The sequence below is a fragment of the Adiantum capillus-veneris genome, chromosome 9 (assembly GCF_014529385.1).
Source record: "Adiantum capillus-veneris isolate H3 chromosome 9, ASM1452938v2, whole genome shotgun sequence".
In the NCBI taxonomy this organism is placed as follows: domain Eukaryota; kingdom Viridiplantae; phylum Streptophyta; class Polypodiopsida; order Polypodiales; family Pteridaceae; genus Adiantum; species Adiantum capillus-veneris.
Window position 1 is genome coordinate 127,173,503 of NC_140939.1, and position 27,941 is coordinate 127,201,443.

Sequence of the window (27,941 nt, forward strand, 5' to 3'; positions counted from 1 at the left end):
ATCACAAAAGGCCAAATTCTTCCAAGGCATACACACACATCACAAAAGGCCAAATTCAACCACTAATAAATAAGACATACACACACATCACAAAAGGCCAAATTCTTCCAAGGCATTCATAAAGAATAATCATTAGAAGTGGAACGATTATAGCATAGATGTAGACCAATGATTAGCAATTGCACAATACTAAGGCAGAGATCTTGAAAAAGGGACTAATTATCTCATATTGAGCCCAATCATTCACATTCAAAAGATTGACCCTTCTGAGGTAAATAATAACAAAACAATAAGAATCTAAAATCTAAAGAAGAGAGTGAAAAAACTAAAGAATCAGCCTTTCAATCTCCACCCCCCTCCCTGCCCCCCTCCTGCAAACTTAGTGGCCAGCAAGAAGGTGAGAACAAAATGAAGCCCTTATCAGTCAGCGAAGGGTTTCACTGATAGGTCCCACCACGTGATCATGCTCGACATCTCAAAAGTGTGGCCTGTGGCCGAAAGATAGGCTCAATATGTGCCAACGACCAGTGATCATCATGCAGAGTTCTGAAACGATAACTTTTCCATGCAGCTGGCAGCCAGTTGTAGGAACCACTCATCTTCTGGCAAAATGCTGCACATAAATTGAAGGCGTGACTTATGAAACGAGATGCTTGAGGACAGAATGCTTCATCCCTTGAAAACATTCAAGTAGCAAGACATTATTATCACCTGTATGGGTCGAGCCCCTCGGCATCGAAGGCCTCAATAGCTCGGTTGATAATTTCCAGCACTACCGTTCCAATTCTGCGAGTCGAATAGTGCCCTTGAGTAGCTATTTGGATTACAAAATGCATATCCAGCATAAACTGTGTCAAAAGACCAAATTTCAGTGAGCATAAGCCAATCTCTTCACTCGATCATGCATATGATGCTATATATGCACAAGTGGATCCGGACTTCACATTGATTACAACAAGCAAGAGTAAAGGATAAACGACATACTTTTTGCAAACCAGCTTGGCCCAGCGGTCTTGCACCCGCCTCAATACCTTCCCAAAACCCATGGTCTTCCAGAATAAAGAACACAAATGTCTCAAGAAGCTTACTCAGGAGGGAGACAGTAGTCCTCTCTCTACCTGGCAAGACATCACCTGAAACTTGGTTCAGCTTGTTCAATTTGAAGAACAACTCCTGCAAGAGAAGCAAATTCTTAAAGGCATGATTCATTCAGCTCTCTCTAGACCCAAGAAGCATGCCCAATCAAAGCTTTGGTCTCATGTTCAAACCTGACAGAGAGGGGAGGGCATGGCCTGTGAAATGTCAGTATCATCTTCCAAAAGCAAGTAAGCATCTGCATTGAAGTTGGACAAACCCTCTTCATTAAAGAAAAGATCCAACACTTGATTTTGACAGTAAAGATCCCTTAATCTTTCAACAGATCGCTGCAGCCGGCGTTTCCATTCCCTTGTTTCTGAGCCTCGTGACGATGAGGCGGTGCTTTGGGCTCGCTTTCGAGCCTCTTCACGAGGTAATATATCCTCTGCAAAGGCAGATGCATTTGCCCAAAGCCCTAGTTGCTGCCGCTCCGTTTTGGCAAGGATTACATCTTTAGCGTCCGACGAGGTGTCAAATCGAGGCTTAGGTATGGCTTTCACTAAAATATCTACATAGCAGTCAAGAAGATAGCCACAATTATCAAGCAGCAGGCCTCCAAGTTGCATATTTGCCAAAGGAACTGCATCCTCAAAGAACTCCTGTGAAAAAAAAAAAATCTGTGTTGAAGAAAGGGATACCATGCAAAAATGATAATAGGAAAAAACTTTTTTTCCCATTTCTTATCTCCTAAAGCATACACGTTATTCAATCCCCTTCAATACGCTTCATTGTGGATAATCAAAATTGTTGAGGTTCACATGAGATGCATAACTTTAACAGGTTCCCAATGGACTTTGATGGAGGGTTGCATACAAAGAGACATCAACAAGAAACTTTCCCTCTGCGAAATCCAATGTCATTATAAATAAGTTTATTGGATGAAAACCATGCAGAAAAGGGCATGTCTTACCACGTATCAAGAGACGCAGATGATGTCTAAACCCTTGGGATACAATAAAGTGCATATATAAAGGTTTTTTAGAAGGGGAAAAAAACTTTAAGGTTTCTCGTAAAATGCATAAGAAACAAGAAAAGAAAATGTTTTTGAAAAAAATGTTAAATTTTCTAAAAGCTCTAGAAAGCCCTACAAATTTTCTTGGAGGGTTCAAGCTTTGACCAAACTTCCCGCTGGTCTCAATTCTCCCCCATTGGCCAAGTCTTCTAGGGTGATGAGGCTTTGAAGGTGGCTTGATAAGTCTCCAAGAGCACAAGTACCAATTTTGACATACAAACCAAGTGCATAAACTTTGGTGTGTAAGAAAACCTGGATAGACATTGCAATAAAATAGTTAAAGGCTTTTGTCAACTGTAGTTCTGAACTATAGAGTTGACTGATGCTTTGCCATTAGATGTGAAGTGTTAGTCGTCCTTACGAGCAGGCTGCATCACAATATCCCGGCATATATACTCCCATTTGTTTCATTGAGCTTGAGAGCTTAATGCTCATAATTAAAGTTGAGATTAAGGCCGTGTGGGTGAATGGATAAACCATCTTTGTGCCGGTGAGATTGCTACCATAAGTAAAGCATATACCCATTAAGCATTGCATCATTGTTTGCAAGTTATGGTTGATAGGCAAGAGCTGATGAAGATTAACCCGCTTGACATGCTTATTGTCAACTTTAATCGGTGTGAGCCACCACTTAGGTCAATAATAAGACATCCTAAAAATCGGACAGTGGTGTTTTGTTATTAAACAGCCAGCTGGAGTAAGAATGTCGCCTACCGATGGCAACGTTGAGTCTGACAAGATTGATGAACGACATCAATAGCTCTGGATGCCCCTCTGGAATCGCCAAGCTGGCCGAAACTGGCCATGTGTGATTGCTTGCGAGGTGAGCTGCGTGGACTGTACGGGCTGGGGGCTACCGAAAGCCTGGAGTTTCCCGACTGAGAAAGGCATGTATAAGACTCCATAACCTCAACAAAGCGCTATCTGCCAAACCAATTAAGAAAAACTTTGCTGCTTACTGTGGGGACCTTAAATGCTTGAATGACTGCGAAGATCAATAAGAATGTGGGTGTGTGTATCCACTACGTAATCCCAAGTGTCGCCGAGTGAGCATCAAGCAGAATGAGATACACACTTTCGATACTTGGCATGTGCACTGAGAATAGTGGATACAGCAGCTACTTAGTACATGCCCAAAATAAGCGTGTATGCCTCGTTGACATGTACTAAAAAAGCTTGTCAATTTGAGCAAGTAGCTGACAATTCTCCTAACTGGCTGAAATTGCACATGCTTGATAAGATGAATTGTGTTGGCCGAGGGTAGTAACGCCAAGTAGTGATGTTGATTTATGCCAAGTTTAGTTCTCAGCAGTGTATAGACGGTCTGACGTCGCACACAAGATGCCCAGTAGCTAATTCAAAGCCATAGAAGCTACCACTAGCAAAGGTGATTGATGATTTGAGATTAGACATCTAATCTCTAATAGTGTATACAAATAGGTAAGACTATCATGTTAGAGTAATGCAGGAAATGCCATGCTAATCACATTTCTTAGCGTATGATAATTTGACCTATTTGTATACACTATTTGAGATTAGACATCCAATCTCTAATAATATATACAAATAGGTAAGACCTGCATGTCCGAACGAGTCCATTAGATTAGGTTTTCCAGTTTTGGAACCCTCTTGCATAAATGGATTGTACAAGCGTTTTGACGCATGTTATTACACTACAGTGGGCATCTGGCATGACGTGCACGTAGTTTTAGGTTAAAGGAATCCAACGAGCCATTCCCGCATCAATCGGATTCCCAAGTGGCAGATGTGCGACAGTTTCACCCAAAACTTAGCCCTAGTCAAACTTATTAACAAATTATTTTAATGATCTATTTTATAAGAATTTGAGAGAGGTTTTTCCCTACCTAAGCCTTAAGAAGTTCATAACCAGCAAATCACCTATAAAGGGGGAAGCGATCTCATCCAGTTGCAGTAGCGCCCTAATCAACCCTAGGTTTTGCAACGAGCAAATCAGCCTGGCGTTTTTGCAACCAGCAGCCTAGTGTTTTTTGCTCCAGATCGACAACCTACCGTTTTTTGCTCCAGATCAACCCTAGCGCTAGCAATTCCCAGCAGATCAACCAGCATGTTCAGTTTTCAGCCCATTTCCTCGCCGGAGATGCACGAGACCTGCTAATGCCAGCCATCCAAATACAGTCCAATACTTCGGAAGCCCATTGAGCCTCTCCTCGGTCATTCTCTCACCGCATCGAGTGCTCCCATTGCTACCCATCATCGGAATGATCTGTAACAGACTTGCACACTCCAAGTCGGGAATCTGACACGACACACAAGAAAATACTCAAAACCACTTAACAGAAACTTATGATAATTTAAGAGAGACGCGACACGGGCCGGCGTAGTTCCGTGCCAACCAGAGATATTGGCCCCAAAGTCTGGCGCCCCTTTCGGTAATTATTTTTATATTAATGCTTGAGCAAAGTACAAAGTCCGAGGGTCCTCTCTGCTCAATGCTCCCAGGTAAATCTGAGAGAGGGAGTGTCTCCAATTACAACTTTATAGGCTCCATGGCCTTCCAAAAGCAATACATGAAGAGCAACTTTATAGTTCTAAAAGCATCCTGGCCCAAAAGCTAGCCCTCCCAGCAGCCAACGCTATTCACGGAAATGCGTACGCTAGCACGTCAACAGTCAGTGAAAATCGCGAGATTGTACGGACAGCCTACCGCGTTGGCATCTTTTACGCTTTCTAGGCTTCTAGCATTATTTTCAAGTGCCTTGTGTTCCCTGGGCCCCATCGGAAGGGACCCCATAAGTTGGAACAACTTATAACATTTAGTCTGTCATTTTCCACTGGGATTTGTCGGGGTGCTCATGCCACGTCATCACTTTGTGACATACCACCCTCTTAAAAGAATTGTAATCATCCTAGATTATGCCTGCAAAATCAAACATACGCCAGAAAACCAATTCAGTAGACACTGACTCTAAGCACTGACACACTAGACAAACACATATCCAGCACTTGCACAAAGACGACAGTCACTGAACATTCAAATCAAATAACATAAAGTCGATCGAGATATCAGATCATAATCTATCGGCAACCTTTGAAGCAATCACAACTAGATCTATCCCAGATCTCACTGATGTCACGATTGACTAATTCTTATTGCTATCATGTCCATCTCATCTAGAATCACAAGACCGAAATGTTGCAATCATTTCGTCTTTCAAACATGCACTCAAACACTACTCACATAAGAGAGCACACGTAAATCAAAATCATTTCGGAAATTCCCATTTCGAAGTACTTTCATAAAGTCATACAGCAAAAGACTATCAGCCCATCAGAATCACTGAAATCCAAAGAAAAATCAATGACTTTATTCCATCTGGGTAACCTCTGACAAAGGAGCGGAGTAACTCCCCTCTTGTGCAGTCTCTTCTTGAAACCGGCCCGTAGGGCGGTAGACTTTGGCTTTCACCCAAAACTTTACTTTAGACTTTAGGACAAAGAGAAACTTTGCAAATAAAACCTGTATCTAGAATTAACACTTCGAACACACACGGCTGGGAAGCTAGAGCGCTCCAAGCAATTGCCGACAACCCATTGGCCCCAAAAACTGGCACCCCTTTTAATATTTCTTTAATCTTATCAAAAAGGGAATAAAACCTACGAATTCCTACGAGCTGTCCCGCATAATCCAGGCTGAAAAAGACGAGTTCTGGCTCGATTTCGGTAACATAACTGTACTAGGAACTCACAAACAAAATCCCCACGCAATGAGTGACTTTCCCGGCGCATACGAGCCCTTTCCCAAACCTTGCAAGATTCTGCAGCACGCTGAATGGTCTGTTTTCTGCCCCGAAAATGCACCAGATCACATGTACGGTGATCTCCTCGCTTCCCCGGACCTCTTGCGGGTAAAAGGAACCGATTAGGGCCGAAACCCTAAACCTGCAAATTTACACAGCAGGCTGTAATTTCTTGTTTTAGGTTCCGTTTCGCGAGCCGAACGCATCCGTAGCAAGCCCTTGTACTCCCACACCTGTTGGGCTACTTGCCCTCTGAATTGGACATGATTTCTCACGAGAAACTCTCTCCGAATTCACTTGTACTTGGGGGGGGGAATTAGCAATTAGCTAATCCAGTACCTGGACAAGAGACTCTTGCCTCGGCATACGCGCATGAACCCACATAACTATACATACATATGAAGAGACCCTCGAACGGTACATCACAAGTCTGTATTCAGAAGGGGGGAGGTGTGTGAGAGTGGAATCATCACGATACATAGTGCAAGGGAGAAGGCAAGCTTTCAATTAAAGCTTCATCACTTGCACCAACTACTCACACACACACTATAGAGCTCACAATGAGTAAAATCAGCCTCCTCTCTCATTTTGGGCGCCCCCTCTTCTTGGTGGACTGGGACACTTGCTCTGGAGCCGTCATGTGTCCAGTTTGCCTCTTTTGAGTTAATTTCCTAGCACCCACCGACTTATTAAGTGTAGCGAGGGGCCTAAATGACTTTGAATTGGGCCTAGACACCCTTTTACTGCTCGGATTCCAATGCCAGTCCGCCCAACCAACTCGTGGCGACAAGGCCTTCCCGTCTGCGGATGAAAGTCTCGACCGTCGGCCATTTCACATTGGCCATACAATGTCTGACCATTTGCAACTTCAAAAAAAGCGTCCCAAAAATTAAATAGAAATCATCAGAAAGAAACCAACAACTAAAGTTAGCAGTTGCCACGAATCGTCGCATGTACCCGCAAGAAAGGTCATAACACATAGATAAAAATGACTTAATGAGACCTTCATACTTTTGTCATTTCCATCTATTATAGAAGTGAGCATTATACCTTTAACACTTGAAGAGCGATGCACACTTCTATTACACTAAATCCATATGTACACTTGATGTGCTATCTCTATCATTACCTCTCCTTTGCACACGTTGGGTTGGGGATACATGGGTTGTAACCCAAAGGCCTCAAGTAAAGCTACAATACATTTGGTGAATCTGACATATACATCAGTATCCAGGACGACTCTTATGTTGCGCCAGTATGGTATGGATCGTCTGTCACAATCTGCGTCGATATCAAGAGGGCCCTCTCATCCGTGGGCGATGGGACCGCCCCAACTCTATCGCCCGATCAAGCAGTATGCCTCTGGTGCCTCTGGTGTTGTTATGCTGTGGTTCCATCCATTTTGCATCCATAGGTGGATAGTTCTTGAACTTCACCAAATAGCGTCGTGCAACTTTTCCCTTAACTTTTCTTTCTTTATGTGCCAAAATCTGCTCAGGCACCAAGATCTCATCGAGTTCATTAACTTCTGGCTGATTCTCTTGTGGCATATCTTCTGGCACATCACCCACAAAGGGTTAGAAGACTCACGTGAAACACATTATGAATCTTCCAAGTGTCGGGCAATTTCAGCCTATAAGCAACATCACTGATCTTATCAAGCACTTGAAAAGGCCCATCGTAACGCATACTGAGCTTAGGAAACGACCTTTCCTTGCCCTTCATCTTCTTTAACCTTGCCTTTTCAAACCTCAATAGAGCCCAACCACTAGGTGAAACAACAGTTCACGTCAGTGACGATCAGCAAGCCTTTTCTGCTTTGCCTAAGTCTTCTCCAAGGCAACTTTAATCTTCTTATACATTTCATCCATGTTCTCAACATATCGATCTGCATCAAAGATCTTGTCCTTTGTATGCAAAATGGGAGGAACCTTTTTGCCCCCTTCAACAATCTCAAAAGGTGCCTTGCATGTGGACGAATGCACCATATTGTTGTACGCATACTCAAGCATAGGCAAATATTGTTCCCACTTGCCCTTATTATCTGACACGTAACATTTTAGCAGATCCAAGCCCGTGAGACGGTTTTTTAACCACGACGTCTATGTTTAAAGGCAATCCCTTTACGAATCCGGCTTCTTACTCACATTGGATGCTTACAATTTCTCAGTGCAAAAAGAATTGTATTAGACAGTGAATTGTTATTGAGATGCAGATAGTTAATTTCGGCCATGACACGGCTCAAATTTGTGGCTTTCTTGATAACGCATCAGCCACAACATTCTTGTTGCCTTCCACATGCATAATCTGGGGAACATAGAAAGAATGTTGTCCATCGCATATGCTTTTCGGATAACTTTGACTGTGTCAAGAATTATCGCAAGGTCTGATGGTCTGTCTGGACAACAAAATCAGCACCTAAGAGGTAGTGCTCCCAACTAGAAAGCGCATGAATCACGGCCAAAAGCTCTTTCTCATAGATTTGCATAGTCTTCTCTGGCCCTAGCAAAATTCTGCTTTCATAAGCTACTACCCATCCATCTTGCATTAGCACTGCTCCAATGCTATTGCCACACACGTCACACTGGACCACAAATGACTTCCTTAGCTCTGGTAAAACAATCACAGGATGTGAAGTCAACTTTTTCTTTAAGAGATTCAAAACTAAAATCTCTTTTTGGGTCCATCTAAAAGTGACCTCTTTCTTTTGCAAAGTGTGAAGAGGTGAAGCTATCTCTGCAAAATTCTTGATAAACCTTCTATAGTATGAGGACAATCCCAAGAAGCTTCAGACATCATGCACAGTCTTCAAGTCTGGCCATGTCGTAATAGCTTCAACCTTGCAGGATCCATTCGAAGACCGTCCTTTGACACTATGTGGCCAAGAAAGTGGATCTTTTCCAAGAAGAATTCACTTTTCTTAGGATTGACAAGTAGCCTATGGCTGCACAGCTCTTCGAACACAATGGTCAAATGACGCCTATGCTCCTCTTCATTCTTCAAATAGACTATCATGTCATCAAAGAATGTGCCAACGAACTTTTGATGCAAGCGGAAAATCCGGTCCATCATCCTATTGAATGTAGCAAGAGCATTTGTAAGACCAAATGGCATCACTAAAAACTCATAGAGATCAAATGTCGTCGTAAACGCAGTCTTGTGCACATCCTCTGGCCTTACACGAATTTGATGGTAACCGCTCTTAAGGTCTATCCTGCTGAAAATTGCAGCACCCTCTAAACGGTCAAGAATATCATCAATCTTTGGAATAGGAAACCTATTCTTGATGGTATTCTTATTCAACGCACGGTAGTCAATACACATGCGCCAAGAGCCATCCTTCTTCTACAGTAGGAGCACAGGGGAGCAAAAAGGTGAAAAATTGGGCTGAATCATCCCCTTCTCTAAAAGCTCCTCAACCTGGTCCATAATCTCCTTTTGTTGAGCCGCACTAACCCTGTAGGAAGGTTTGTTTCGTGAGCTACACCCTGGTACCAAATCTATCGCATGGTCCTAAAGCCTCTCTGGCGGCAATTGTGACGTTAATGAATCAGAAAAACACTCATTAAACTCTCACAAAAATGCAGACCTTTCATTATCTAACACAAATAAATTTGACTGACAATTATCTGAAACATCACGTGCAAAAATCAAGTACGCAGAAAGATGATTTTAAATTACAGAAGTGATAGCTAAAGCAGATACAATAGGGACAGACTCTCCAAAACATGAGTTTTGCCCCCATGCTGAAGGGTGATCTTTTTGTCGAAGACATCCAGCACGCCGTGTATTCGGAACATCCAAGGGATTCCCAACAGCGCATCGCACCCTTCCAATGGCATGATATAAAACTCTTCTGTATCCACATATGACTAAATATGCAGACGTAGCTTTCCAATAATGGGAGTTACACACTCTGAGTGGCCAGGACATGCCAACCCTGCCTCTGCTGTGTAGCCCATTTCTTCAGCTCTGATGCTCAACTTCCTAGCTAACTCTGGTGAGATAAAGTTTGCTTTGGCACCTGGATCAAAAAAGATAAGTGCCATCTGGTCTCTGACTTTACCTCACGTCTGCATAACTCACTGGCATCTATACTTGGGCTTGGGCTTCTTCCCTTTCTTGTCCTCTTTATCATCTGAATCAGCTGGTCTTTTCCTTTGTGGACACTCTGTAGCAAAGTGACCAGGCTGCTCGCATATAAAGCATTTATTCTCAACCATCAAGACCTTCTTTTCCTGGAGCGACTTACGCACAAAAGGCTTCCTTTTCTGTTTCTTTGCTTGCGCTCCAAAAGTCTCGACTGAGTCCTTGTCCTTGTTGACCTTTTCTGACCCCTGTGACGCTTCAAGAGTCGCTTTTGCAAAAGGCTTCTTCGCTGAATTTTTCTTGAGCTGGCCCCCTTTCACGTTGCCCTGGAATTCACTGTCTTCTCCTTTCAGCAAGTCGTTCCCAGTGTTAGCAACCTCCCTAAACTAGGTAAGGGTGGCCACTCTGTTCTTGTGCAATAGTTTCTGAGCCCTTTAGGCAGCCCGCAACACTATTTTTCTATCTGCTCTGTCAATGGCACGAACCTGTAGGAAGTTACTTAGAGCAACGGTTTACAGAACTTCCGATTGTACTCCTCTAAGCTCTTGCAAGTAGTGGCAGTAAGTTGGTGCCAATCCGTCATGACATCGGCTTCAAATTCGCTTGATAACCCTGCAGATCCAAACATTTTCTTAAAGTATACCCAAGTGGCGGGTGCCTGTCCTTGCATCAACAATGTCGTCCACCATGAAAGCGCATTTCTTTTCAAAAAGGTGGCACCTTTCCTGACCTTGGAAGCCTCTATAAAATTCCCCCTTCAATAAGCTGTATCAAACTACTGGAGGAAGGTAAGAGCCTTCGTCTTGTCCTCAAAACCACTGAAGATATCAAACTTTACCGTTGCACCACCTTCTTTGTATGGCTTTGGCTTTTCCAATACTCCCAAATTGTTGTAGGGAAGTGTCTGCAACATGGGCATTGTAATAGGGATCATCGGCGCCCCTTGGCCATTGACATTTTGAGTCGCTGGTGTCATATCTGGCTGCTGTCCAGAAAAACCAGCCATGTCAAAATTGCCATGTGGCACCCCAAACTAGCCCTGATTGCATTGAAACCTTTGCTGCATGCCAATACTACCATACATGGGGTTCGGCATCATGCCTTGCATACCCCCAAAGACTATTCCTGTCGGCGCCACTTGGCCATTGACATTTTGAGTCGTTGGTGTTATATCTTGTTGCTGTCGAGAAAAACCAGCCATGCCAAAATTGCCATGTGACACCCCAAACTAGCCCTGATTGCATTGAAACCTTTACTGCATGCCAATACTACCATACATGGGGTTTGGCATCATGCCTTGCATACCCCCAAAGACTATTCCTGGCATATATTGTTGGTTTCCGTTTCCAGGCGCATAACCAGTCATACTTTGGAACACAGATCCACCCCCAAAAAACCCAGGATGTACCGTGGGTGGTCGAAAACCTGATGCATTGCCTGGAAACTGGTTCCCTGTCCATTTAATGCAACATGTGGACTCTAAAAGGTGGCGGGCTGAACTAGCATAACCTGTGGAATCGGTGTCCTAACCACCTGTTCATGGACAAAAGGAACCTGTCTTGGAGCCCCTGACTCCACAACGTGTGAGTGCTCCCTATCCTGTTGGGACGCATGAAGGACTTGGGCTTGTGCCTCAACGGGCTATGTGAGTTGCCTTGTCTACTGTGGCACTGGTGGTGCTTGTAAAAACTCCATAAACCTTGGGTTCTGCACCAATTGAGTGAAAACATTCACAGCGGCAACCAATTGAGTCCTGAATGCATCATCTTCAAGTTACCCAGTCATAAAGCCCTGCACTGGTGGAGCATTCACATCAACAAAAGATTTAGACAAGGGTGGCCTAGAACTCTCTCCAACCTCAAACACCGTTGGTATTGTCTGCTTGTTCTGCGAAGAGGAACCCTCTTCCATAATACCTTTCCCCTTGTCGGCCATAGTGTAATCCCGCGTTCCTGTAACTCTGTCTTCACCAAAAACCAACCGAGGCTCACTTCTTGAGGAAAAAGTAATTCTCTCCCGGCGACGGAACCACGAAACCAGCCAGTAGGGCGGTAGACTTTGACTTTCACCCGAAACTTTACTTTAGACTTTAGGACATAGAGAAACTTTTGCAAATAAAACCTGTAACTGGAATTAACACTTCGAACACGCACAGATTAGAAGCTAGAGCGCTCCAAGCGATCGCCGACAACCCGTTGGCCCCAAAGACTCGCGCCTCTTTTGGTATTTCTTTATTCTTATCAAAAAGGGAATAAAACCTGCGAATTCCTACGAGCTATCCCACATAATCCGGGCTGGAAAAGACCTGTTCTGGCCTGATTTGGGCAGCATAATTGTACTAAGGAAACTCCACATACAAAATCCCCACACAATGAGTGGCTTTCCTAGCATACGGGCACTTTCCCAAACCTGGCAAGAATCTGCAGCACGCTGAATTCTCTGTTTTCTGCCCCGAAAATGCACCAGATCACATGTACAGCGATCCCCTTGCTTCTCCGGACCTCCTGGGGGTATAAGGAACCGATTAGGGCCGAACCCTAAACCTGCAAATTCACACAGCAGGCTGTGATTTCCTGTTTTGGGATCTGTTGCGCGAGCCGAACGCATACGTAGTGAGCTCTCATACTCCCACACCTGTTGAGCTACTTGTCCTCTGAATCGAACAAGATTTCTCGCGAGAAACCTCTCCGAATTCACTTGTACCTACGGGGGATTAGCAATTAGCTAATCCAGGCTCTTGCCTCGGCATACGCGCATGAACCCACATAACTGAACATACAAATGAAGAGACCCTCAAGCAGTACATCACAAGTTTGTATTCAAAAGGGGAGAGAGGTGCGCGAGAGCCGAATCATCGCGCTACATAGTGCAAGGAAGAAGGCAAGCTTTCCATTAAAGCTTCATCACTTGCACCAACTACTCTCACACACACACTGTAGAGCTCACAATGAGTAAAATCAGCCTCCTCTCTCATTTTGGGCGCCCCCTCTTCTTGCTGGACTGGGAAACTTGCTCTGGAGCCGCCATGTGTTCAGTTTGCCTCTTTTGAGTTAATTTCCTGGTACCCACCGACTTATAAGTGTAGCGAGGAGCCTAAATGACTTTGAACTAAGCCTAGACACCCTTTTACAGCTCGGATTCCAGTGCCGGTCCGCCCAACCAACTCGTGGCGACAAGGGCTTCCCGTCTACAGGTGAAACTCTCGGTCGTCGGGCGTTTCACACTGGCCATACAATGTCCGGCCATTTGCAGCTTCAAAAAGAGCGTCCAAAAAGCTAAATAGAAATCATCGGAAAGAAACCAACAACTAAAGTTAGCAGTTGCCACGTCCTCTTGAAAGTCTGCACAAGATTCAACCCTGCTAATCTGCGGGATCTCTCGGAATAGTCGAAGCTAGACCAAAAGCCTCTAGGTAAAGTTTCAGTATTTGAGGAGTATATGGCTAAGAACTGCCGGATAGTTCTAGAACGAGAATCTCCTCGCTCTTTTCTACTTCAGGTTGCTCCTCAGGCTCCCTGTCGAGACTGGCACCTCACCCATGAAAGGTTTCAAAAGACTCACATGAAAAGCATTGCGAATCTTCCAAGTATCAAGCAACTTCACTCTAAAAGACCCATCATTTATCTTCTCTTGAATCTGGAATGGGCCATAATATCACATACTTAGCTTTGGAAAAAGCCGATCCTTTCCCTTTCGTTTCCTCAGGCGTACCTTCTCAAACCATAAGAGCACCCAATCATCTTCCTTCAGTTGCAAGTCGCGTCGATGTTTATCGGCTACCTTCTTATGTCGTGCTTAAGACTTCTCAAGAGCTTCGCGAACCTTGGCAAAAGCAGTGTCCCAAAGTCTCTCGTATATTGATCCGCTTCAAAATACTTATCTTTGGTGCTTAGAAATGGAGGAACCTTCTTAGTACCCTCAATTACTTCAAATGGCGCCTTCCCCGTCGATGAATGAACTGTGTTGTAACTTGTTGTAGGCAAACTCCACCAAGGGCAAGTACTTTTACAATTGAGTCTTCTGATCTGAAATGTAAGACTTCAATAAATCCAAAACCACTGAATTGACTATCTCAGATTTCCCGTGAGTCTATGGGTGGAATGAAGACGAGAACTGCGTCTCGCCAAATGATTAGGCTTAATTGTCTTCTTTACCGGAATGAAGTGGGCCTCCTTACTGGATCTGTCAATGACTGCCCAAATGCCATCATGCCCACTTTGAGTCTTAGGAAGATAAAAAATAGAATCCATGGCAATGCTTTCCTAGGGACGGGAGGGTATAGGTAAAAGCTATAGAAGTCCCGGTGCCTTATGCCTGTCAAACTTGACCTTTTGACATACTAAGCAACTGCGAACAAACTCGTCCACATCCTTTTTGAGCCTCAACCAGTAGAAGTAACACTCAACACCCGTCAAGGTGGTATCTATGCGGCGATGGCCCCAAAAAGGTGGACAATGGCACTCTGTCAAAACCTTTTCCCTCAAAGGTTGGGTAACACACAACATCGTTTTTCGCATCAAACAGCCGTCCCGTATGGAATAGCCTGCAACTGTCTCCCCACTCTGTATCCAATGAAAAATGTCAGCAAAATCAGGATCTGTGGCGTACTGATCTACCATATCCTCGAAGCTTCGATGATATTGCGGAAATAGCCCCAGAACCAAGGACTTACGAGACAACGTATCTGCCACTCAATTCTTTTGTCCTTGACCATGGACTATCTAGAAATGAAACTGTGACAAAATGTTCGCCTACCTCATTTGCTCTTCCGAAAGTTGCTTCTAGGACAAGAAGTAGCGTAAACTCTGATGGTCTGTGAAGACAGTGACGTCAGCTCCGAGTAGGAAATGTCGCCGCTGAGTAATAGCATGGATAACTACCAACAGCTCTTTCTCATAAATCTGTGCAACCAGTTTAGGATGTGAAAACATCATGCTCTTGTAAGCAATGACATGGCCTTCTTGCATCAAGACTTCTCTCAGACTCCGACCACAAGCATCACAGTAAACTTCAAATGGCTTGCAAGTCTCGTAAGGCCACAACTGGTCCCGTTCTCAATTTTTCCTTGAGAGTCTAAAAGGTTGCAATCTTTGTCGGTCCCCAAGTAAAAGGAACCCCTTTCTGAGTCAACACATGCAAGGGAGAAGCTATCTCTGCAATGTACCGCCGATATTATGAGCACAATCCCAGAAACCTTCGAACTTCATGAACATTCTTTAAATCGGGCCAATCATCAACCTTGGCCGGGTCCATCTTTACACCTTCCGTTGAGACGATGTGTCCCTAAAAGTGTATCTCTGGCAAGAAGAACTCGCTCTTTTTCGCATTTACGACCAATTTATGTTTCCGCAGTGCCTAGAAAACCTATAACCGATGGTGTCGCTGCTTTGCCTCACTCTTGGAGAAGACGATGATGTCTTAAAAAAACCTGCCCACAAACGATCGGTACTCTCTAGAAATTCTATCCATCATAACGTTGAATGTCACTGGAGCATTCACAAGGCTAAATGGCAACATTAAATATTCGTACAAACCAAATATTCATTAAAAATTCATACAAACCAAAGTCGTCCTAAGAGCTGTCTTGTAGACGTCTCCAGGAGCAATTCAAATATGATGATATCCACTCTTCACATCAATTCTATTGAAACAAGTGGACCCCCGAAATCCGTCGAGAATATCATCGATCCTTGGAATAGGGAATTTGTTCTTGACGGTGATTTTATTGAGGGCTCTATAGTCAATGCACGTTCTCCAAGATCCATCTTTCTTTAGTACCAGCAACACCGGCGAACAAAATGGTGAAGTACTAGGTTGGATGAGATCTTTTTCAAGAAGTTCTTTTACCTGGTTCATTATTTCTTCATTTTGGGCTCGGCTTGGCTAACTCGGTAAGGTGGCCAGTTCGGTGGTGTACTACAGGGAATCAAATCAATCGTGTGATCTCAAAGGCATGATGTAAAAGTCCTCATGCCCTAAATACCTCTGACAATGCATTTGCCAATGACAGGTGTAATAGCAACATCCTGTCTGGGTGCCGCTAGAACATCCTTAGTCTGTGGCCCAATTTCCTCGATCGTAATTCCAAGTCGAGCCGCCAACTCTGGTGAAATAAAGTTGGCCTTGGCTCCTCCATCAAAGAAGATTTGGGATTCTTGGTCTCGCACTTTACCCCATGCTCTCCAAAGTTCAGTGCTTTCGTCCATCTGATCCGGGTCAGTCCCCACATAGTCTCATACCAGTCCTGCTTTCATCTTTCCTTCTCTTCCGCGTTCTTCGACTGCTCTAGAGCTCTCTAGCTTGACTTTTGGTTGTCCTCTAGGTGCCTTGTGCGGACACCGTGCTGACACATGTCCATGTTCTCCACATTCAAAACACTTCTCCGTTTCTAGATGTTCAAATAGTTGTTCGTCTGTCAATCAGGGACATGTGTCTTTCTTTTTCTGAAACATTCCTCGTCTTCTGATACCGTTATTGGACTTTTGTCCGGTCCTTGTTGTCAGGAGTTGATCAGTTGGATACGTAAGAGTACCCGCATGCATTGCAAATCCGTACGTCGCATGTCCCATCAGTCGTTGAATGGACTCGGAACTTTTGCAATAAACAATAATCTCGTATCTCTTTGGGTAGGCCACAGCAAAATTGCTCGATCTGTTCCTTAAAGATGACCTTTTTGAAAGAAGAGGCCGGTTAGAAAAGTATCCCAAAATCTCTGGCAATACGTATCCAAAGTATCTTCCTTAGTCATCCGAAAATGATTCCAAGCAATAACCACATCACATTCGTAAAAGCTGCTTGAACTGCAGCCACTTCGTCGATGCTTCCTTTCGTAACAAAAGAGTGGACCACCAAGTCTGCGCATTTCCCTTCAGATAGGATGCTTCCCTCGTGACCTTGGAGTGCTCTGAATAGCGCCCTCCTGAATAAGCTTGTCAAATTGTTGAATAAAATCGAGGGCCTTGTGGGTATCTTGGAAACCTGGAAAAGTATCAAACTTTAGTGCTTGTCCACCCTCCTTGAAATCTTTGGTTTTCTTGCTCTTGCCCTCCAAAAATTCGTATTGATTGGCTCTATAAAAGTGCTTCCTCTTAGAGTAAAACATCTGCTCATCGGAGTCCAAACTCTCGGAAGAGGATGAGTCCTCCTCAGAACTGTCTGAAGATTTTCGAGGTCTTCGGTGGGATCTGCTCTTCTTAACCTTCTTCTTGTTCTTTCTGTATCTTTGGGTCTTTCTTCATTTCTTGCCCTTTTTGTCCTCATCACTAGAATCAGAGGAGGAAGAGATCTCGAAACTATCAAAAGAGGATGAGGACGAACTCGGAACACCCTCAAAGCGTACGCGCTTCTTTGTCTTTCGTGCATTTGCAAAAGTAGACTTGTGACCCAAGTAGCCAGGGCAGTCTGTTGCTTGGTTGCGTCTCTTTGAATGCTTCTTGGTCTTCAAGAGTCGGTTGACTCGTCTTTCGACTACGTTGTCAAGTTCATCTTCAGTGTACACCCGCAAAGCAGGTGTTTTCTTCAGAGTGGGCTTCAAAGGTGAGTCAATGGTTGTACGCCACCGAGAATGAACTTCGTCAATCGGGTGCTTGGTCATAAAGTTCACATACTAGGGATCTTTAGAGTACTGGAGCATATGTCGAGCACAGGCATCAACCTGTTGTTGACGCTGCATCTCTATTCGTTCATACTCTGTGGGCCGAGGTGGCCCGTACTCTCCTTCTGAATCAAGAGAAGGTGGTCGTCGTCCATTTGAATCTTCAGCGTTGTCTCATGAACCTGATTGGTCAGGTGTAACAGTTTGCTCCTTGCGGGATTCATCGACCGAATCCATGTGTGTCACCATAGAAGGGAGCGGATTCTCCGTAGAAGGAAAATCGATTGAGCTCTAATACCACTATAACAGACTTGGACACCCCAAGTCATGATCTTGCACGACACACGAGAAAATGCTCAAAACCACTTAACAGAAACTTATCACAATTAAAGAGAGACGCGACATGGCCCGGCGTAGTTCCGTGCCCACAAGAGGTATTGGCCCCAAAGTCTGGCGCCCCTTTCAGTAATTATTTTTATATTAATGCTTGAGCAAAGTACAAAGTCCGAGGGTCCTCTCTGCTCAATGCTCCCAAGCAAATCTGAGAGAGGGAGTGTCCCCAATTACAACTATATAGGCTCCATGGCCTTTCAAAAGCAATACATGAAAAGCTTCAAGTTCTAAAAGCATCTTGGCTCAAAAGCTAGCACTCCTAGCAGCCAGCACTATTCCCAGAAATCTGTACGCTGCCACCTCAGTAGTCAGCGAAAATCACACGATTGTACGGACAACCTGCCACGTCAGCATTTTTTACGCCTTTTGGGCTTTTGGCATTATTTTTAAGTGTCTTGTGTCCCCTGGGCCCCATTGGAGGGGCCCCATAAGTTGGAGCAACTTATAACTTTTAGTCTATCAGTTTCCACTGGAATTTGTCCAGGTGGTCATGCCACATCATCACTTTGTGACATCATCGAGATCCTCGTTTTCAGCCCTTCATTCACATCGAAAGCGCAAATCTGCCCCTCATTGGCCATCAACAATCCCACATCGAGAAGGATCCAAAGGTGCATCAAATCAGCCCCAGAGGTGCTTCATATCTTGAAGAGTTACTGCGGCAGCATTCCCCATTCGAGTCAGTACAGTCTGCAATAGAGGTATTGCATGTGTGTACATTCCATCTATGCAATCAAAAGAAAATACCACATCGGCAACGGTGAGGGTGCCCTTGACAGGGTTGGTTGGGACCCCATCATGTGTCATTCTCCTCTTCTCTCTCTCTCTCTCTCTCTCTCTCTCTCTCTCTCTCTCTCTCTCTCTCTCTCTCTCTCTCTCTCTCTCTTCCCCCACCTCTACACATCTCTATTTAAGAAATCATTAGCGCAAGGAAAGAAGTAAAGATTTGTGGAAGTGTAAAACCTAGATCTTCTTCCGCTTCACCTGACATGTTGATCACTAAATACGCCTAGATGCAAAACCATGAGCTCTGATACCATGTCAAAATGTTAGGTAGATACACTAGATGAAACTTAGGCAGAAACCAAGAGACTATAATGAGATACAAGAACTCTGGAGAGAGACGACTAGACTCGTGATGTGAGTGGAGATGTGGCTATTTATATAACCATGAGTGATAGGACAAGGCAGATCTAGTAGACCAATAGAGTCAGGATGGCCTTATCTAGGGCTAACCATTCTTTTTCAGCCTAACACCAGTCCCCCTAAGCCAAACTTGGGACTTTCTTCGTCATCTTCGTTTGACTATCCTCCTTTCGACAGATCTTTCATAAAGAGTGTTTGGTTTACTCTAAACCATGAGTTTTTGGTTCACAAATCAATCGTGGGTTTTAGGTTTACTCCACAATGAAGGGTTTTAGGGTCCCATGAGCTTGTGCTATTAGAGCACCTTCCCTTACACTACGCTTTAGGTAGAGGTAGCCACCAGATTCACAGTTTTTTGCTTACTCCCAAACCCTAGAGTTTTTGGTTTACTCTAGCTAACCTTGGGTTTCACATTTACCCAATAACATTGGCTCTAGTATCTTTTCAGCTAATTTGGTTGATTTTTGAAAATGAGGAAGTGCTTCACAATAACCTACCTAGATACATTTTTGCTTGCCCCACTCGTGCATGCACTAGAGTGTCGACATCCTTTTCGCCATTCGCTAATATTGGGCTTCAATCTTTTAAGAATAGATGTAAAGTGCTCCAGGTATGCCACTGTGTTCTCAAAGTTCCCCATGTTGAAATACACATGCCCAACAACGTGCAAGCATGTCACAAGCTGCCACAATAGTCTGATGTTTTTGTAGACCTTGGTTATGATAGAATTTTCAAATACTAGAGTGCCTTTCATGATAAAGGATAGAGCTTAATAATTAATTAGGTTAGATGCATAAAATAATGACATTGAGCCTCATATATAGAAAGAGGAAGAAGCTAGATATTTGGAAAGTTCCCTAGAAAAGTGGCAAGATTAGCGCGCACATCATAGGACATACACATTGCTTGGCTTGATTAATGGACACCTAGATGACTGTCTTCAAGGGTTTCCATAGAAGAAGAATATAGGTCTCTCACTCCAACGCATCTAAGCTGTAGTGGCACAATTTGACAGCATACCATCATCCATGGTGTTGTAATGTACAAAAGTAGCATGGGGGGCTACCTACCAACTCTCTCTACATTTTGAACCCGCCTCTAGGGATAGCCCCCATCAACAACAGATCATGTTGCTTCGAGGTTGGTAGCTCATTTTGGAACAATGATTGACATTTGATTTAGGCTTAAGTGATAACTCTCAATTTTTGGCAATCTCGGTGCCACAGTTGACACTTACTGTCCCATATGATAGTTCACGTACAAAGACGTGAGGTACCAATCAAACTAAACAAATTGTAAAGCATGGTCAATGTTACGTACAATGAAAAAATAGACAACATTTTTTTTAGCCTAGAATCTACTCATTAAAGAACAAACATGAGGGAAAAGAGCTTACATGGTAAAGGCCTAAAAAGGTTAGAGAGCCCAATGGAAAAAAGGGTAGGAAAGCAGCCCAGAATGTTCAAAAATTGTCACTTTGACAAGTCAACAGAGGCCCCGACATTGACCTGAAAACTATCAAATGAGTCCTCAACAAAACGTACAAGTCCTGTACGCCAAACATGAACAACCTTGAGGTTGTTCAGCACCACCGCCTCTGACACTACCCGCAAGCATAGCAGTTATGGTTCAGGACCCTATGCCTCAGGGTAGCACTTAAACCCAACATGAACTTCACATGGGGAGCATTGGCATGGTAACCTCTGGCGCTGCCCTGGGATATGGCAATTCCCATAAAGAGCAGCGCAGCCAACCTTAACCCCTATTCCGGGATTTTCTGTGCAGATTCGGAATCAAAAGTGGGATATAAGGTAGGAGTTGATCAGAAGCCTCACCCTCTGGTTTGCTTGGAGAGCTTGCAGCTTTTTCATCTTCAAAGGGCGCCCAACCTTTCCAGCTGAGACCAAGTGGGACCTATGGCTTGACACGATTAATGCCCCAAGAGGCCAGTAAGACCGGATCTAGGGCATCTTTGACAGCATAGAGTAGTCTCTTGTGAGGATGTTTTGTTAAACAATCGAGCATGGCTCTGTTTGCTGGCACCCTATCATCTTGTAAGAAGGGAAGTGGTGGCACATAAAAGGATCGGCTACATATAAGAGCTCTTACAGTTGGAGATAGACAAAGGTAAGGGTTCATAGCAAGTTATATTGGGTAAGATTATACCTACCTTCTGATTGAGCAAAGTTACCTCATGGTGAATTCCAGAAGCCTTATGTTTATGCTTATAGGTTAGGGTGGGCTTGTCCTTTCCCCAGATTTTGTAACATCGGTTGTTGAAGATGAATACAGTAATAGTGAAAAAACTTTTTTTGCATAACTTCTGTGCATAATATAAAGGTGCTACAAGCTCAAAGGTTGTGTGATTTCTATAAGCAGCATTTTGTGATATTCCCTGCAATCAGAATTCCTTTCCTACTTCATTCCTTACCTTGACTCACTTTCACCCACTGTCCCCCACCCCTCCGCCTCCTTCCCCATGAACAAAACAGTTTCATAAGAATCCATCATATTTGTAACCATGAACTCACCAGCATCAATTTTTGAAACTTCTGAGCACTAGTTGAGAGCTTTAAGTGAGCCCCAGATGGAAAAGAGACCACCCAGTCATCTACCAGTGCAAGAGCCACAACAGAATCCTTAATATGCTGCACATATGCTTGAAGAGTCTTCTCAAGAATCGGTCGAAATAGCTTCAATAAGGTAGGGCATAACATCAATCCTTCATCTTCTAGGAGTGAGCAATAACCCAAAGCAGTCTGAACACACTCCACTGCCGCATGCAGGCATCCCGTGGTGGAAGCTGGTAGCAAAACATGCCGCTCAACCAAAGATGCAAAGTCTGCCACTTCGTCGGAGACCCAAAGCAACAGTTCTGAAACACATGATGCTTGCTCTCCAAACAGAAACTGAGAATCTTTCGCAGCTTGAGATAGAGCAGAAAACACGAACTGTGAGAGGGTGAAGGTGTATGCTCCGCCATACCAAGTGGATGATGCACGCAAACCCTGAACATTAGAGAGAAGCTTTTGCTTATGCACCTTTAGGAGCAGTGAATGAGCGTGATGGCCCTCACCCAGCCTACAAAGACTTGAAATAGCAGAGCAGAGTTCACGTCGAGAAGTAGAAGCGTGTTGCACCACTTCCACAAGCTGGTTCGTAAGTCTCTCCCTTCTTTCAGAAAGCGTCGTCTGCAACTGCTTGATCAAAGTATCCCCTGCCTGGTCATCTTCACTTATCTGCATTATCATTTCCTCTCCCTCATACAAAGTAGCTACCGCCTCATTGACGGATCTTTCAGCTATAAAGACATCAAGATTATCTAAGATCATCTCAATATCCTGTAATGATGCCTGGTTTTCTTCAACAACAGGATCCCGTTCAGAAGCCACATCCACTTTGTCAGATATAAACTCTAGCTGAACTGCATCTACCAACCCATGAATAAGTGAAGCTTGCTCAGAAACAAGAGTCCGCATGTTTATTATTTCACCTTCTAACTCTGATAGCTCTAGAGAGGTACTGCATAACACTTCAAATAGAAGGGCATCAGAATGGAAAAAAAATAAAAAATTTGATGAGACTCAAACCTCAACTAAAATTGGAATTTGCAAAATTATAGAATTTTTTGTAACTGCTCCAGCAACTAGAATCTTATGGCTGTTCTCTCATGGCAGAATCTCTAACTACAGTCTACATGAGAGAGGGGCCGGCCGGGGGCAGCGGGGCCGGAGGGGGGGGGGGGGGGGGGGGGGGGGGGGGGATACACGCACCTGGCTATCCTAATGCTTCACTGCCATCTGTCGCTATCGCTAACAGTAAGCCTGTAACAGCACCCGGTACCTACTACTGGTTACACCATAGCCCTGCCGCTGGTGTTTGTGGGTCAAGTGCACTGTATGTCTTTCCCCACCTCAGCCTTGTTCATCGCCGCCTATCCAACCTCCGCCTCAGCCTGGTTTGGCGCCGCCATTTTATATTGTTATGCGCTCCTGTTTGTGACACTTTGTTGGCTACAATAGTCTTTCCAAGGGATATCACTTCTATGATCTGGTGAAGAAGGACGTTGTACTGAGCCGCGATGTGGCCTTCTGTTGCTAAATTGGCTTGGAAAAATAATTCTATTATTGGATTTAGTGAGAGGGTTTTTCTCACTGGAGACATCCAAGTACAGATATTTCTAGTGCGTCATTCAAAGTAATGACAGGAGCACTGTGAACGGGAATATTTGTAAGGCCACCAAGAACGGGTACTTCTGATGCGTCACATCGGATGGGTGACAAGGAGCATTGGGAAGAAGTATTCGACCATCCAGGAACGGACATCTTTGATGCGTCATAGGATGGGTGACATAGAGCATCACGAAGGAGATTGTACCGTAAGTTCAGTAGATAAGAACTAGGTGAGGGGTATTCCTATGCGTCACAAGGTGGGTGACGGGGGCATCGAAAAGGGAATATTCCATAGTCGGGAGGAAATTCCGAACTGTGTTAGAATTGTGCACAAGGATGAGCAAGCACTTAAATGAAGATGGGTTCAGAGGAAACTTTGAGGAAAAAACAGATGCTTTCTGAGAAAGCAGGTTGCTTTTCAGAAAAGCATCTGCTTTTCCGTCAAGTGGTCTCTGTCTGCATTGCATCTGTGCATGTGGTTGCATCCAAGGACGTCTGGGTTGTGATTGTGTAAGCATTATTTTCAGCTTATAAGGTTTTATTCGAGTTTTTAACAGGTTCGGACCATTTTTAAAAGAGGCCATTAGTCCACTTTATAATGGGCAACCACCTGGCTTAAAAAAGCGAGAAATCCAGTGCCCCCACTCTCCTTCTCTTTTTGGCAGAAGCCAAAGCGATCTCTCCTCTCTCTATCTGAGGCGCCCCCAGCCTGTTCTATTTTTGCTGGAAGATGCCCCCTATTCCTGCCGGCTGCCAAGAACTATAAAAGCGAACCCTCTCGCACTCTCAGCAGGAAGAAATGTCAGCGCTAATGGACAGAGGAGGCTGCTGCAGAATTTCAGCTGCAAAAAAGACGTCACCGGTGATACCCATGGCTGCCCCGAGTGTACCGATGTTGCCAAGACCCAGTAGGTGAGTTCCATCGCGAAGAAGTGCCTAAGGAGAGCCTTTCCATCGCGACAAGTTTCTGTTTTTCTCTGTTTTCAGCCCATAAATGTCGTAGACGGGGCTGATTTGCGAGAAGGAACCCGAGAGGCTAGAGCACACCTCTTCTGTGTGTAGGATTGAAAGAGAAATTCTCTTTCGGGGAGTCGCTTTTTTCAAGAGCCAAGTTGCGTTTCGAGCCTCGAGACTCTGCAGGTAATGTTTTTCATGTTATGAACCCTCAGTATTTGTTTGCAGGTGTACTTCCTCTTCGCGAGGGAGTAGGAGCGTAGGAAGACATAAGCCTCTGCAAGAAAAAAGCACTCTAAGGAACAAGAGCCAGATCAACCCGGGTTTCGCACCCTGAGCTTAGGAGTAGATCAACGGATCGGAGAGAGGTAGACTTGCGAGTTGTGATCCACAAGTTGAGATTCCCAAGGAAGGACTTCGCATCCAAGCAAGCAGAGTTGTTCTGCAGGAAGAGGACTCTGGCAGCCAAGTCGAAAAAGAGTTACAGGGATACCATGCCTTGAGTCCGAAAGGTGAGATCCAAAGGTGAGAACCTTGATTCTCGAGGATTCTGAGTAGGGAACAAAAGTTCCTTGGAATAGGGGTCTTGCCCTAGGAATAGGAAGTTGAGGTTTCCAGGAACCATCGAGTCTTATTCTAGAACGAGCATGGTACTCGTTCAGTTCAAGTGCTTGTATAGACTTCTCCCCAATAATAAAGATATTTTTACGGGGGGGGGACCAACCCATCTTCTGGTCCCCACTATTGTGTCGATCCTCTCTCTCTCTCTCTCTCTCTCTCTCTCTATATATATATATATATATATATATATATATATATATATATATATATATATATATATATATATATATATATATATCCTCTAGCTTCAATATTTAGTGATCAATTCTATTTATCAGAGTATATTTTATATTGTTATGCACTCCCATTTGTGACACCTTCGATGAGCATACTCCTTCAGAAGGGGGTTGTGGTCCCAAGTTTTCCACGACAACCCTATATTTGCCAATACTTGGAGATCTCGACGTTGATGCTCCTCTTGAGGTCAATGAACCCTCTTCTCCTATTCTTGCCCCTCAAGCTCTGGAGGAGATTGCACCCATTCTAGATGATGTTGATGACAGTAATTCTCACCATGGTGCAAAGGTGGAGCCAGATTGACCGGTAGCTCCCTCCACAAGAGACAAGTCAGACCAGTTACCGAAGTGGCTATTGAAAACCTTGCCAGATGCAACTACTTCAAACTTTCCACCAGATTGGCGTGATGCCTACACGACAAAACGTTATCAGCGACTTTAGATTGCTGAGACAAATGGGACTTATTACCTGTAAACTATGCTTTGATGTCTACAATGATCAAGAACAAAGATCCTTTGACACTTCAGGAAGCACTTTCACCACCAACGTGGAAGTTGGCCATGCAAAAAGAGCTTGATTCCGTCAAGAAGAATAACACCTGGGAATTGGTTCCGTGGCCTACCGAGCGGAAGGTGATTGGTGTCAAAGGGGTCTACAAGACCAAGTACAAATCTCATGGTTTTTTGGATAAGCACAAGGCACCACTTGTTGCCAAGGACTCCTCTCAAAGAAATGGTGTGGACTACGAGGAGATCTTTGCACCAACTGCGAGGATGGCAACCATTTGGATAGTTTTTGCCCTTGTTGCCTTTTTCGGGTGGCCCATTTTTTAGATGGGTATCATCTCAGCTTTTCTCAAAAGCGACTTAGGGGAGGAGGTGTATGTGGAGCAACCTTCAAGGTTCTTGGCAGTGACATGGTTTGCAAGTTGTGAAAGGCTCTCTCCGGAAGCAAGCCTCTCGAGCGTGGTACGCAAAGATAGACTCTTTCTTCCTACAACACTGCTTTCGTCATTCTTCTACAAACCCAGATTTGTATCTTTATAGTGAGGAAGGATTGGTGACTCTTATTATCCTCTATCATCCTCTCAATCTTGTGATTACAGGTAGCCATGTTGTGTACACCTGCAGTACTACAGAGAGCTTGGCTAAGGAATTTGAGATGACAGATCTCGGCTTGCTTCATTACTTTCTTGATTGGAGATATGGCAGACAGAGAGGCATCTTTCTCTCTCAGCAACATTGTAGTCTGTGTCCAAGAGTTGTTGAAAGCATTTGGTATGACTAAGTGTAAACCAATCTCATTTCCTATGGATCCCAATCACAAGTTGTCACAGTATGACCCCTGTGGACGGGTTTTAGGGTAAGGTGTGAGGTGCAGCCGAAGTGTTTATGGATTTAGCTCGCCCACTTTACTTGAAAGAACTGAATCAAACTGAAAGAAAGAGACAAGAGACGACACCGAATGTCGGGTCCCAAACCCTCAAGGGCCCCCTTGCTCTACTGCCCTAGCAAGTACTTTCTTTATTCTTGGACAATGCTAATACAATGACTAAATGCTGAGATAATGGGTACTGACGCTATTGATGTTGGGTGTACTGATATTGATGGTATTGAAGCTTGAGAGGCTCTCTTGCTTCTACTCCTCTGCTTTTACTAAGTGCCCAATGGGTTTCTTTTATAGATTCTTTAGGAATTTGCCCTACCTACTTTTCCAACAAAAGTCGTTTATTAATAAATAAGTGAAAAATGTGTACTCTGGAAAAAAGGGTTCTATGCTCTAGAAAATGCTCATGATGGGATAATGTTCTGTGCAAGAGAGAGTAATGCAATTGTGACCGGCCTAGACATGCACGTCCTGCTAGAGGCTCACAAAGTGCCAGGCTCAGTCCTAAGCTAGGTATGACTGATGCTAGACCATGGCAGAAGCATGTCCACATGGCACAAGTGAAGTGCGCACGAGACATCCCCCCCTGTTAAAAGTGAGGCACAGCTGGCTGCTGCCGAACTTCTATCTGTACTTCTGACACCGAATGATGAATGCTTCTAATGCTATGGTTGCATCACCAATGAAAATTCCTCCAAAACCGGTGACTGTGGGTACCGCTGGTGTTGTGGGTTCTGCGGGTACTGCTGGAGATGAAAACACCTATCATAAGGGATACTAGCCAACAAATTTCAGCGACCGCCGCCATGGATACGCCAACCTGAGCTTCGTCTCAGATACTGACGCCAGTCTGGGCTTCTTCCCACATACCGACTCTACTTTGGTTTGTCTTTGGTGACACCCAAACAATATCTGTGGTGAAAACATTCCCGGTGTTGATGGACTAAGGTTTGGTTCTGGAGTCTTCTTTAAAGGGTCAATGATGAGGAAAATGGAAGCAGCTAGATGCCAAGAACAGAATGCCTAATGCAGGGATCGGAAAAAGAGATCAAGGTGAGACTCTGTCCATGTCCACATAAGAGGCAAGTAGATCCTAATACTCAAGATCTGGGTTTTCGTGTATCCGATGTCTATCTTCCTTTAAAGACACGTCAATGAAGATGGGAGCTAATAAGTCCATTATTGGGACTCAAAGATTCTAACAGGACAACAAACCAGGAGAGGTTCCTTGGGTTCTAGGTTCTGCTTAGGTTCTCTGATGCTAGCTACTGAAGGTAGTGATGGTCTATGTCGTCGTCGACATAGACCATCATTACCTTCAGTACCCAGCATTAGTACCATCAGTATAACTGAAACCTCTAAGGAGACACCCAGAAAAGCAAAGATATGTCAGCCAAAGTACTCAAGAAAGAAACGTAAAG

General features: G+C 44.2%; 1 protein-coding gene across 7 annotated transcripts in view; it reads right to left on the bottom strand.

The window, feature by feature from the left end:
* Positions 1 to 203: 203 nt before the first annotated feature.
* The window catches only part of LOC147451156 (exocyst complex component EXO84B-like), a 57,343-nt gene continuing 29,605 nt past the window's right edge, over positions 204 to 27,941 (bottom strand). For 5 of the 7 annotated variants that reach the window (XM_086520124.1, XM_086520129.1, XM_086520131.1 and 2 more), the window contains 5 exons: positions 21,682 to 22,672; positions 1,269 to 1,736; positions 985 to 1,173; positions 712 to 848; positions 204 to 613 (listed from right to left, as the gene is read on the bottom strand). In XM_086520124.1, coding sequence (XP_086376250.1) covers positions 535 to 613; positions 712 to 848; positions 985 to 1,173; positions 1,269 to 1,736; positions 21,682 to 22,672 — 1,864 coding nt within the window. In that variant the 3' untranslated portion in view covers positions 204 to 534. Of the gene's footprint in view, positions 614 to 711; positions 849 to 984; positions 1,174 to 1,268; positions 1,737 to 21,681; positions 22,683 to 27,941 lie in introns of all 7 variants that reach the window. The other 2 variants (XM_086520130.1, XM_086520125.1) reach the window with 1 other exon arrangement.